Source organism: Melozone crissalis, unplaced genomic scaffold, assembly GCF_028551555.1.
Source record: "Melozone crissalis strain CALT ecotype California unplaced genomic scaffold, PUWL_Pcris_2 ptg000018l_1, whole genome shotgun sequence".
Classification (NCBI taxonomy): Eukaryota; Metazoa; Chordata; class Aves; order Passeriformes; family Passerellidae; genus Melozone; species Melozone crissalis.
The window spans coordinates 30,489,508-30,501,871 of NW_026535796.1; the positions used below are offsets into that span (position 1 = coordinate 30,489,508).

Genomic DNA, 12,364 nt, shown 5'->3' on the forward strand with positions numbered 1-12,364 from the left:
GTGGAAGCTGTAGAAATACAGGGAGTGAGGAAATCCTGGTCCATGCCAAGAGGCAGTAGTGGGGTGCAGGTAGTGAGCAGTGAGGTGTGCTGAGCAGTCATCCTGATTAGGGAGGAATATCTAAATCAGAATCCATCAAACAGGAGGAAGGGATGGAGTCAGGCACAAACTGCTTGGTTGCCAAAGGCTACCTACTTCTGTGTCCATTAAAAATATTCCATTCTTATGATGTACATTTGGGATAGAACACATACACAGGCCTATTAAATGTAACAAATTGCACGTGAGACTTGTTCCACCTCTGGAGGCCTTGCCCCCATGCTCCAGGGTCTCTTCCACTGGTGGCACAGCACCACAGCTGCTCTCCTGCTCTGTTATCCCACGTGCCAGACTAAACCAGGCTGCCTAAACCAAGATCTTTTGTGCAGCTGTACTGGGTGTAGAGAGCCCTGCAGCCCTGTGCAGCAGGTGGGGCGTCTGTATCTTCTGTATGCCCTTATGTTTAACAGAACAAGGGCAGGAGGCACAATTCCAGGCACATCCTTCCTCAGCCCAATATCCATGCATGCCTTTGGCCTCTGAGCATGCCTTTGCATGACTCAGCAAATGAATTCTCCTTCTGGTGATTTAAAAAATTTGAGTATTCTGGTCATTAATAAGAAAGTGTCATGATATTTTGTTAAATCCCATCAAATTTATATTTAATACTTCAGTTAATTAATTAATTCCTTAATTGTGCAGAACAATTGAATTAAGTATATTTTCATTTTATAAGATAATTAAGCAGATACACTGAGTTAAGCTCTCTCCCACCCCATACTTAGAAATGTCTGTCTTTTTCATTCTTATCCATCCAGAGAAAATAGAATTAGACCACAAAAAACCCCAGCTTTCTATGTGCTAAATTTCAAATGTAGCCATTTTTGCTCTAGCTTTTTTTCAGGGGTGTGTGACCAGGACTTTCTTCTTCCCCCCTGGAGAATTTGTAAAATTGTCATGAAACAAAATGGAAAGCTGAAGGTTTTAAAGGTCAATGTTTAAGAATTTCCCATGTGAGGTATGGCTTTATCATTATCTTCAAACTTTACTACAGAAGCAGCTACAAATCATCCAATAACAACCAGAAACATTTGTTTCTCTACTAAGCAGTGTAGACTAAAAATAATTTTATGCTGTAGGAGCTCAAGTTTTTATGTCTAGCTTGCTAGCACAGCGCGAAACTATTATATTTGCAAAACTGAACCAGCTGCTCTAAAGGCAGAGACTGGATTATATTGGTGTGTCTTTTTTCTGTTCTGTTCCCTTCGATTCTCTCTGAGGAATTGTACAGTAATTTTCGGATTCAGTGTAGCCAGCTGTGAGTTTTCAACTTCCAGTAAATTTTGATGGAAAATACAATGTTTTAATTTCCTGTAAATTTCTACCAAAGTGCAAGTTGGGTAGATTTGACAGTATTTCCATTGTTGTTTGATGCTGTGTAGATCAGACCCTTACACAGGAAAAATCAGCATACCTTTACTAAAGTTTTTACCTGTTGAAACATCTTCCTTTTCCCCATCTTAAAATTATGAAGAAAAACATCTAGAGAAAGAAAAACATAATCTCAATTTTAAAAGGCAGAAATGTAAGAAGTGTCTAGAAAGGGATGTAAAGTGTTTTCATGAATATCTTGTTAAATGAAGAGAAAAAAAAAAAATCTCCTCCATTGGTTAAATTTTGCCATCCTGTGAATTTATTTCTTTCACTGAATATTCCTGGACTGGGGTTTAGGATTATCTTTTTAGGATTGCCTATCCTTTGTTTTAATATAATTCATCTTGTAATCTGTTTTTAAAAACATCTCTGTGAGAGAGTCACAATAGATTTTCTGTGTTGTAAGACAATGTTTTCCACATTATTTTTTAGAACTGGTTTTGTCTTCACCTTGTATTTAAAACGTATCCTGGGAAACATTTGAGATAGTAAGGAGAGGAGCTATTCTAATGCTGTTTGTGTCCCAGACGACATGTACAACATTAATTGAACTCTAGTTAACCAGGCCACCTTGATTACACAGAACTGGCTCCGTGGTGGTCAGTCTGAAGAGGCGAGTGGCCCTTCAGTCAGGGATAAATTATGTTTTGGGCTTCCACTCTGTTATGAGCCTTAGGAGTATTAAAAATCCGGACCTGTAGTTGTGACAGGGCTACATGGGCCTCCGATACCGCTCCTTCTCTAAGCGTGACAGCGCAGGCGGCGTTTGCTCGTGCCTTTGGCTGCCCAGCCCAGCCGGGCCGGGTCGTTCGTGCCAGGGCTGGGCTACAGCCAGCGGCGGGCACTGGCCCCAGCCTCGGAGCCTGTGGGAAGGAGCAAGGGCCGCTCAGGGTCCGGCCGCGTCCGTCCCTCCCGAGGCGCCGGCTCGGGGATCCTGGCACGGGCTTCAGTGTCCGAGCCGGGGCTGCTCCCTCCGGGCAGGGAGCCGCGGGGCTGGCCCATCAAGGCGGCTCCTTCCTTCCCCCGGGCATCAGGCTATTCAAATAAGTAGGATTGAATCCTGGGCACCGCTGTGAAAAAGAAAACCCGAGGGCATTGTTTTGATCACTTATTCAGGGCGAATGAAGTGGGACCTGCATTGCTGAGATTTAATCTCACGTGCAATTTGCGATACAAATAATTTTCTATTTCTCACGCTCTCTAGCAGCTGCAACGGGACCGTCTGTAATTTGTGCCCCGGTATGCGCAGAGGGGTGTCCCTTCGGTGGTGTGCCGTCGCTGCTGTCCCCGCCGTGCTGTCCCCGCGGTGCTGTCCCGGCGCCGGGAGGTGGCGCTGTGGACCCAGGCACGGCGCGCGGGCGGGCGCGCGGCGCTCCCTCAGCCGGCGGCCCGCGCCGCCCGTCCCGCCCTGCCCTTCCCGCGGCCCGCGCTCCGCCGCCCTCGGCTGCTACAGATGTGCGCTTGTGAATGGTTTCAATAAAATTTTATAGCCGTCATTTGAAAAATGGTAGGATTATTGTGATTTGTGCAGCCTGGCAGAAGAGAGCCCGCCGGGGCTGGCCGCGGCCGCTGCTCCCCCCGCCGCGGGCTCCCCTCGGGCGCAGTGTCCCCCGCCGGGGTCCCAACGTTCCAGGTGGCACTGACTCTTCCAGCATTTTTCTTTCTTTTTCTTTCTTTTTCTTTTTCTTTTTCTTTTTCTTTTTCTTTTTCTTTTTCTTTTTCTTTTTTCGCAGATAAGGTGCCTCATGGTGGCTCTCTAAGAGACTGTCTCTGTTTTTTTGTCCAGGCCTCCAGAAGGGGCCCCCGGCATTCCCCGCTCCGCACTGAGGCCTGCTTGGCCTGGGTGGTGAGGGGACGCACGAGGCTGCTGGAGCTGGATGCTTGCGAGTGTCTGAGCACCAGCGGGAAGTAGCAAATGTTGCAACACAGGCAGGTTTTGTGAGAGGACAGAAGTACCTCCGTGGCTAATAGTTGCTTTTTATACTGATGCAAGCCTTCAGTGTTTCCAAGCACCCTTTTGAAGGCATACAGACATTGAGTATTGCCGGCAGATGTTATACGTGTCTGTCCGTGTCTGTCTCCGTAAAATACATGACGCATGTACAAGAGAGAGCCTTTTTTTTTTCTTTTTGCTTACCATATCACCTTGTCTCTCAAGGACAGCACATTGCTAAAATGCAGGCAGAGATTTATTGGAGGGACAAGAAGGACTTTACTCCTTCTGCTCTTCTCCTCCTCAGCTCGTGTCTCCCACTCCTCTGCCAGTCTGGCATCTCATGCTCTACTGTGAGCTGGAAGAAAGTAAGCAATGGAGCAAGGAGAAGATCTTGCCCCTGTCCATAGATTGACATGGGGGAACATAGCTCCTGTGGTATGATAGCCTGCTGTTGGGAGGCAGCAGATGTAGTTGCCTTCATTACTTGCCCCAGAATAAAGGCAGGTTGTCTCAGTCACCATAGCCACTGGATTGCTCTCCCAGTCTCTTTTCCCTCTTTCTGGAATGCCCTGGAAAATAGCCTGCAATGAAACCTGCACAGTACCAGTTTTCTTCCTTATAATGGTTTGATATACAGTGGATTCCATAAAGAGAGACAGCAATAGTCTCCTTATCCTGAGGTCTTGTGGGGAGTCACATAAAAAAATTAAAGTCCTCTGAGTGCTGAAGTGGGTGCTGTCATGCCTGCAGTATGCACTGCAGTTTCCTGCCCGACTCTAGCTTTGGTTTAGAAGCACTGGGAGGCACGAGTTGGTTGCTGGATCCTGATTCTTGGCAGTGCTGGATCAAAATGGCTCTTCTACCTTGAATTTTGAAGGAAGTGTGGCTCTGCTTGTTCTCAGTTATTACCATTGCCCCTTTAAATAACATAGCTATGCGCCTACTGCTCAGACTCCTTTTTCTGTCTTGTTTAGAATTCCAGTTTCATGTGCAACTTTGGAGAAGAGGCTTTGGGCTCCTGAGACACTCAAGAAATGTTTAAAAGTTCTATGCTTAGTTTGCTTTTAGCCCTCAGAATGGACTAATAATTAGCAGAAATCATTTACTAGAGTAGGGAGACTGAGGTACTGAGTGTATATACTGAGTTGTTACCCAACTGGAAATTAAAATTCCCACTATGCTGGAAATTCATAGCTAATGACTAATAATGTGACCAGTATTAGGCCTAACTTAATGTAGTCTTACAACACTTGTAATAGATGCACATTCCTCTTCAGAGTTAATTTTCAGGATGCTTATAAACATCACGGTCAGTTTATTCCATTTACTCTCTTGCTTTGTGGTGGATGAGACTTCGGTAAAATTATCTCTCCTCAGTATGTGCTGATAGAATCATCCAATCATGTAAATTCAGGGGCACTATTTTTAATCAGACAATATAATTGGTACTAATCTTGAAATAAATGGTGCTCCTGAGAAACAGGAGCTCCTGTCTTCTCTGGAGCACCATCTGTGTGGCTCAAATGCAATCAGCAATATTTATATTAAATGCTATATATTCTGCCTCATCTACTGTTTGATTTCCTCTCTCTGAGTCTCATGCTATGAAACAAAACAGGAATCTCAGCACCCAAGTTCTGACAAGTAATTTCTTCCCTCGATCTGCTGTGTATACCTTGTTAATACAGCTTTGTTCAGCCCTTTTGTCAACATTCAGTGCTCATAGTAACCCAATCTGCTCAGTGCAAGGTCTTATCTTAAGCTCAATTTTCATTATAATTTCTATGAAGCTTTTTATATATCTCCCTCATATTCTCTAAAACTTTGCTGTTTTCTCTATTTCATCCAGTCATATGGATTCCACATTTTCCACATAGTCTTGTCCCAAAATATCACATTGGATTATTCCCAGAAACACTGTTCTGCTACTCAGTTACCAAAAGACCACTCTCTAATTGGTTTGTTTGTTTTAGGTTATAAGAGGTAAAATTTAACTCTTTTGGCTAAAAAATATAATAAAATTGAGCGTACATTTTTCACATTGCCATTTTACTAACCAATGCTTTACTTGTTCTTTCTTTTTTCTTACATGGAAAGGGGTTTGTAAGCAAGCTGGATGAATTCATTCACTGGTTAAATGAAGCCATGGAAACAACAGAGAACTGGACTCCTCCTAAAGCAGAGACAGACAGCCTGAAACTGTACCTGGAGACACACTTGGTAGGACAAGATTATACTGTGATTGCTGTCTGTAATTGAAGTGTTCTGCTGTGCTTTTTATTTGATTATTACTTTTTAATTACTAGTGTGCGTCTATATTTTAATGTAAGATTTGCAGCATTGCAGTTTATTTTAATGGAAATGCCAACAAATTATTTTAATGAAGATACCAACAAATTATTTTCTGTACTTGAAATATGTACTGATAGCTTTGTAAAAATTAAATTACTCTAGCTGGTAAAAAGAAAAAAAAAGTACAGAAAGTTAAACTAAGAAATTTCCTCTCTTTCTGCCAAAATCTTAGGTTCTTACCATTATGAAATGGAAGAAAATGTGGTGATAGCACTACTCTGAGCCAATGACCTAGACACCCCAGTTATATGAAACAGTGCATTAGCTGAGCCCACATGAGATCATAAACCCCAAAGCTCAGCCTCATTTCCAGTCTCTGATAATATTATGGTAGAAAATTATTTGACAGTCCCAGGAAGTCACGTGATGCGTTACAGGAACAAATGTCCTCTTAATCCCTACCGTAATGCTGGAGTGACCATTATTAAATTAATCAAGTATACATCAACTACATGTACTGTTAAAAACAAAATGAAAACTGTCTTTGGGGTTTCAGCTTTGCAGAAAGCTCTCCTGTCTGTTGCTCTTAAACATTTCTGTTGTAGTAGTGCCTATGGGCAGTCACTGGATTAAGTGCCCATCGTGCTAGTCTATCAAATCTGGTATGAACACACTTCATTTTTCCTTATGTTGCAGATTTTGTTTTCTGTGGCAGAGTTCAGATTTTTGCCTTGCCTTCTGCACACACTCAGTTCCATGATTCCCATTGTGTTTACACGTGCTCTGAAGGCCCAGAGCACATCCTGAAATGAGATCTCAGAAAAGGCATTGGTCACTTCAATTTGTTTTCTTTGTACTCTGCAACATGAAACTTCTGATGAGAAGCTTTTATGAGTAGAATCACAATTTCCACTCTTGACTGGATAAAAAGAAACATATTCCAGGTAGCAGGGCAATCACCAGGCTAACTCTCACAGTCAGTTTCTTTTCCCCGTTCTTCCATGAGGAGGAGCACAGTAGCTCATTTGCAGACAAATTACTTCCAACTTTTCCATGTGGTTCTTGGGGAGGTGAGGCAAAACCCATCTATATCAGAACTGGAATGTGGAATAGTAGCTCAGAGGCAACTCCATCATTGCTAGAGGTAGTCCAGAAAAATGAATATGTGGGCACTTGTACTTTCCCCTGTCAGCAGTTAGGCTCCCAGCTGCCCTCTGTGTATCTGGGCTAAGGAAATCCTCATATGCTTTCAGGATCATTATGTTATGAAGCAAGGTGGGATTTTTTTTACTTCATTGCAGAAGTAAAATATCTAAAGAATGGTTCAGTTTCTATTTTATATTTGATAATATTATAATTATTTTATGGCGTCTATATCCAGTGAAAAATTCACTGCATCACCTTAAAAACCATAACTGAGTTTTGTTTCTTGGATTTCAGAAAATGTATGCTATTATACTAGTTTCTACACAGCAGAAAATACAGAGCATTTTGTAGCGTGGAAGATAGTTATTTGTATTAACTAGATTGTCAGCTTCTCAGTGGCTTTTATCTGTCAGACATCCTAATCTGTGTTTAAACAGAAGTATATGAACTTCAATTCGTGTTAAGCTCACTGTTGAAATTTCCCTTAGTTGAGCATTGTAAGGCCATGGTGGTCGTGGCTTGTATGAGGGACTTATCCTTCTCATTTTCTTCTTTTGCCAGTCTGGTTATCCATGTCAGACTCACCTAAGATATGCTGAAGTAAAGGATTTGGAACTTTACATGATTAGGTTCCAGACTTACAGGTTTATAATACAGACACTGGTAGTAAACGAGATGGGGAAACAAAGAAAATGTCTTGGATGTTTCCTATGTAGTGCATCTACACCAGCATATCTCATAACTGTTTCCTCACTGGTGCAGGTTTTCTCATCATAGGCTGGGTGAAAACTTGAATGTATTTGATTTTATTGGTAGAGATATATCCTTAGCCTTTGGCACAAGTTATCAATTCCGTGAAATGTGATACTGTTTTCTTTGAAGTACATTTGTTGTGATGACAAAATTCGTGCCATAAAGAGGGAATATTTTGCATTTATGAATGAAATATCTTCTTTCAAAATTTAAGAAAAGAAAATAACAGGAGCAAGAAAACACAAAAAATGCACTTGTCCCCTTTGTCATTGGCTGGGAAAAGTTCTGCAGAGGTGACAAGGAGAAGGTTGAGAACATCTTCCAAATTTTCCAGTATGTAAAATTGTAGGCTGTCACTTTAGGATTTTAATGTAAACTGTTGAAAAAGGTTTGAATTTTAAAATCTCTCCCCACTCAGCCTTGCTTTTCTTCATCTTTGACATTTCAAGGAATGGTGTGGCACAGACACATAAATAGGGTGTGTTTAAAAAAAAAGGCATCACAAAAAACCTACAGCATCAACTTGTGAAAATCCTTGCATGAGGTAATGCTCATGCGAGGAGTCAAATCTCTTGAACAGGATGGCAGTTCAAGAGTCATAGCACGACATCAGCTTAAATTGGAACAATAACCCAAACAATTATTCTTGTTAATTCTTGTACCTGGCCTGGCAATGCTGTCCACAAGGATGTTAATCAACACTTTGAAGCACATGAATAGTGTTTGTCTATTGCTCTTGGCTCAGCAAGAGCTGCCTGCAGAGGCATCTCTGTAGGTGTCTGGAGGTCCTGCCTGGACAGCTCCTGAAACAGTGAAGCACACTGTGATGAAGGTGGAAGGCAGCCTCTCCTCAATTTGGTCTGTTTTTTCCAATTATCTCACCTGCACAGAGACTAGCTGGGGAGTTCCTGAACCACCAAGGGAATTCACAACTAAATGCGCTGTGTGCATGCAGGCACAGGCCTGATACCCAAATACACCACAACTATAACTAGTAACTGTAAGACCTATTGGAATGTCATTCTTAAAATCACAACTACAACTTACACTCCATAGATTTTGCCACGATGAGAAACCACACATATTGCTAAGGAGTATGATTTTTTTCTACAAACTGATAGGTATTCTACATCTTGAATGTGTGCTGTAATAGACAATCTTCAGCTTAGAGACCAGTTTTCTTGCAAATTTTAAAACCTAGCTCCCTGATGTTGTGCAGAACAAAAGTTGCTATATGCTTCATTTTAGATAACACCAAAGCACAAATCTATAAACTGAAAAGCTCTCAGAGATCCCTGAAATAGTGACTGAAATTATTCTTTCAATTTTACAGGTCTTCACAACTCAGTAATGTTGGTTAAACTGATTTGGGAGCTGTGTGCTTCCCATTCATATGGAAGGGCTGACATGGAGCAGCCACCCCTTGAACATCTGGCACTCTGCAGGCAGCCACCCAAGCCAGCAGATGTTGAAAATACTAATATGTTTTCATAAAACAGGCGTGTTTTTCAGTAGAAATCTACTTTTCCACAAAGGTCTCACTCAGTCCTCCTAGAGAGAAAGTGAAGCAGATTTAAAATTTTTGGAACAATTAGGTTAAAATCAGTTCCTAATGAAAATATGGCTTTGTTTGCCTTACCAAAAAGGAACTTCTGAAAATGGTTCCTGATTCACTTCATCTTTTGTATCTCTCCTTTTCTGTTATGCTGATTCTTGCCCATTGGCACCCTGAACAAAATTAGCTGCTAGCACACTGTGCTTAGGCTTGGTGGAATGCAAATCAGTTTTCATTAAAAACAGTGTCCTGAAGGCAGCTTATGAGGTAAAAGCATCTGTCTAGGTGGTATTGCTGTGCTTGTGAAACCAAGCTGACTTTCTAACCAGCCTGACAAATAAGAATACACCATGTATCTCTTGACCATTTAGGTTGGCTAAAAAAGACATTTAACTTTATCCATGGCGTGATAAGATACATTGTTTTAGCACAGTAAAGAAGTAAGCTAGCTGCTGCGAAGAACCGAAGAACCACTGAGGAAGGGTTTACACAAAAGGTACTATATAGATTTGCTGAGGCCTGGAACTTTTATAGTTTTAACTTTTTCCTTTGCTGTTAACATGGTACTTTGTGTTTTTGTTGCTGCACAACTCCTACTTTGGCACTGTAGTGTGGTGTGCTCTTAGGTCATTCTACTAAGCCATTTCTGTATCTGGAGGCATACTTAGGGCTAGGGAACACAAGATATTTAAATGGGATCCTGCAAATGAAAAATATGTTAGCTTACACTTATTTAAGTGCAACTTTTTGAATACTTCTTGCATTATTAGTAGATGTTGGCAAACAATATTTTTTCAGTAGAGATAAAACTAATTAAGGTAAAGTCTTCTTAGAAATTTGGAATTAGTAGTCAAGTATTTTTCTCCATTTTTGTCCAGTAAGACTGTTCTTGTTTCTTGGATTTTTTAGGCAAAATTATATATTCTGCTTAGTTGAAACTAGAATAACAAATATTGTTTTGTAAAAACCACAGGTGGTGAGGATTGCATGTAGTTATTGCAATATGAAGTGTCATTTGGGTATAACTGATAATATCCATTAATAGTAATTTCTTAATTTTCTTTTCAGATCCCTGTCAGTAATATTTACTCCGATTTAGTCACAAGCTTTGTGCCACATTAAAATCCCTTTTAGCCCAGAATCAGTTCATTATATTAACCTCCTTGGTCACCATATTTACTTTACTTGTTAGAGTCTTAAAAATATCATAGTGCAAGCATCATTAGTATTTCAAAGCAAATTAGACAAGTTGATTCACACTAGCATTTCCTTTCCTTCTGTACATAGAGTTAAGATATCATCTCCATTCAGAACCAAATTCCTCTTAAGATACAGGAGGCTTGAGGTTTATTATCCAAAGAGAAATGAAATAAGAATTTTTCTGTCTCTGTTATAAATGTTTCTGGCCACATCATAGCTCAGCAATTTCTGAGCTGAAAATAGCAAATGCCTTCATACAGAAAATAGATTGTATTTTCACATTTAAGAAATTGTGTTGGTGAAGTAATGATGCCTCAGTGATATTTCATGATACCTGATTGTCTGTTTGTAACAAGACTGCTATGTCTGAAAAAAAAGATCATTCTCATCTCCCTGGAAAATCTCATTTTCTGAAAAATGTCAGTTTAGAGAAGTATTAAATATCTATTCTTATTGAAAATAAGGTTAAATACACATGTCTTGGGCTAATCTACCAACTGTCTTTGTAGTAGCAGTGGTAATGGTAATTTTATTAAAGGTATTAAAGCTTCTGAAATGGCTAAGTTATGTATTGTACTTTTGCTATATGGGAATTTCCAATGTGCATGGCAGCTAATTTAGATAATTTCCTCAAAATATAGAAGACTTTCTTCAGGATGATGGCACTAAAGAGTGAGCACCATGAGGGGCCTAATATTTTGTTTCTCTAAGATTTGGATTTGTTTAGCCAATTGTTTGTTTGAATTTTTAAATTTTATGATGTTTTTTATCTTGAAAGGCATTTTGAGTGTGCATGAGTGTAAATGAGTGTAACTCAAATTTCACAGGCTAATAAAACGATTTAACAGGAAGTAAGACAGCAAACTTAAACAGAATACAAGTATATTGTCAGTTTTGACTATTATTCACCTTTCAAAATCTGTAAACCAAATAACCCCTATGTAAACATTTCTGTTTCTTGAGTTAAGGTATAAAAATATTGCTGCCTTTCCAATACATTTGGCTTTACCTGTATTATAGTCTGAATCCAGAGAATGTAAATTGCAGACTGTGGGAAAAATAGAGGTTTTGGAACTGTTTGGACTGTTCTTCAAATTTAAAACACATTTTTGGTGACTAAGGAAGAGTAAAAGCAAGCATATAAGAAAGAAAATCCAGGTATATTGCCCTTCTAATAACAGCACTGCTGTCCTGACCAATACAAAAATACTGCATTTGATCTAAAGATGATTCCCATAAGGTCATGCAATGAAAAAAGCTGACACAAATCTTTTCTTTGTAAAGGAGAAGGAGTGGGCCGTGGTTATGGTCCTAGGAGCACAGAAGTAGATCTATTATGATTTGGGTCAGTTTTTACCATATATGTTTTTAATGAAGGAAGAGAACGTCCATTTACTGTCTTCCTGTACACATAGTCCCACTCCAGAGGTTTGTTTTGTGCAAGCTTGGAGTATAAGAAATAGTTTCTTTGGAACTTTCCTAAAGACTTCATACTCTTAAGAGTACTACTTTTTCTATCCTGTCTTTCAAATTTGTAGATACTTACCCTCGTGTAGGTATTTTGTGCAGCTGCAAATTAAAAGAATATTGCATTTACTTTCGTTTTTGATTGGTTTGAACCTTCCCAGGACATTCTTTGCTACCCCCTCAGTTTAACAGTTTTGCATAGGAAGGAGATAGGGCCCCATAATAAAATGTAGGTCTGCTGGGCCTGCCTGTAACATATTGGTTGTTAACTACCTTCACAGAGAACTGTACCAGCTTTTCTAGTTCTGAGAGCTACAGTCATCTCTGGACAGAGGAGACAATAAACCAGAGGCAGAGCATATTAGGATGTCATCCTAGAATAGCTTTGCTTCTTCTACTGCAGGAAAAGGGAAATTGTAATGTTCAAAATCTGAACTCTCAGTTGTGAGGATTTTGAAGTCTTCTATTCTACATATATGACACTATAGTGTATTATCTGTGCCTCAAAAACAAATTGCTCTCTTGTTTTGGTTTTCTTAATG

General features: G+C 40.1%; 1 protein-coding gene across 4 annotated transcripts in view; it reads left to right on the forward strand.

The window, feature by feature from the left end:
• Nucleotides 1-12,364, forward strand: part of AKAP6 (A-kinase anchoring protein 6) — a 257,384-nt gene that overhangs the window by 98,597 nt on the left and 146,423 nt on the right. For all 4 annotated transcript variants that reach the window (XM_054275178.1, XM_054275179.1, XM_054275181.1 and 1 more), the window contains exon 5: nt 5,507-5,629. In XM_054275178.1, the coding sequence (XP_054131153.1) occupies nt 5,507-5,629 (123 nt within the window). The remainder of the gene's footprint in view (nt 1-5,506; nt 5,630-12,364) is intronic.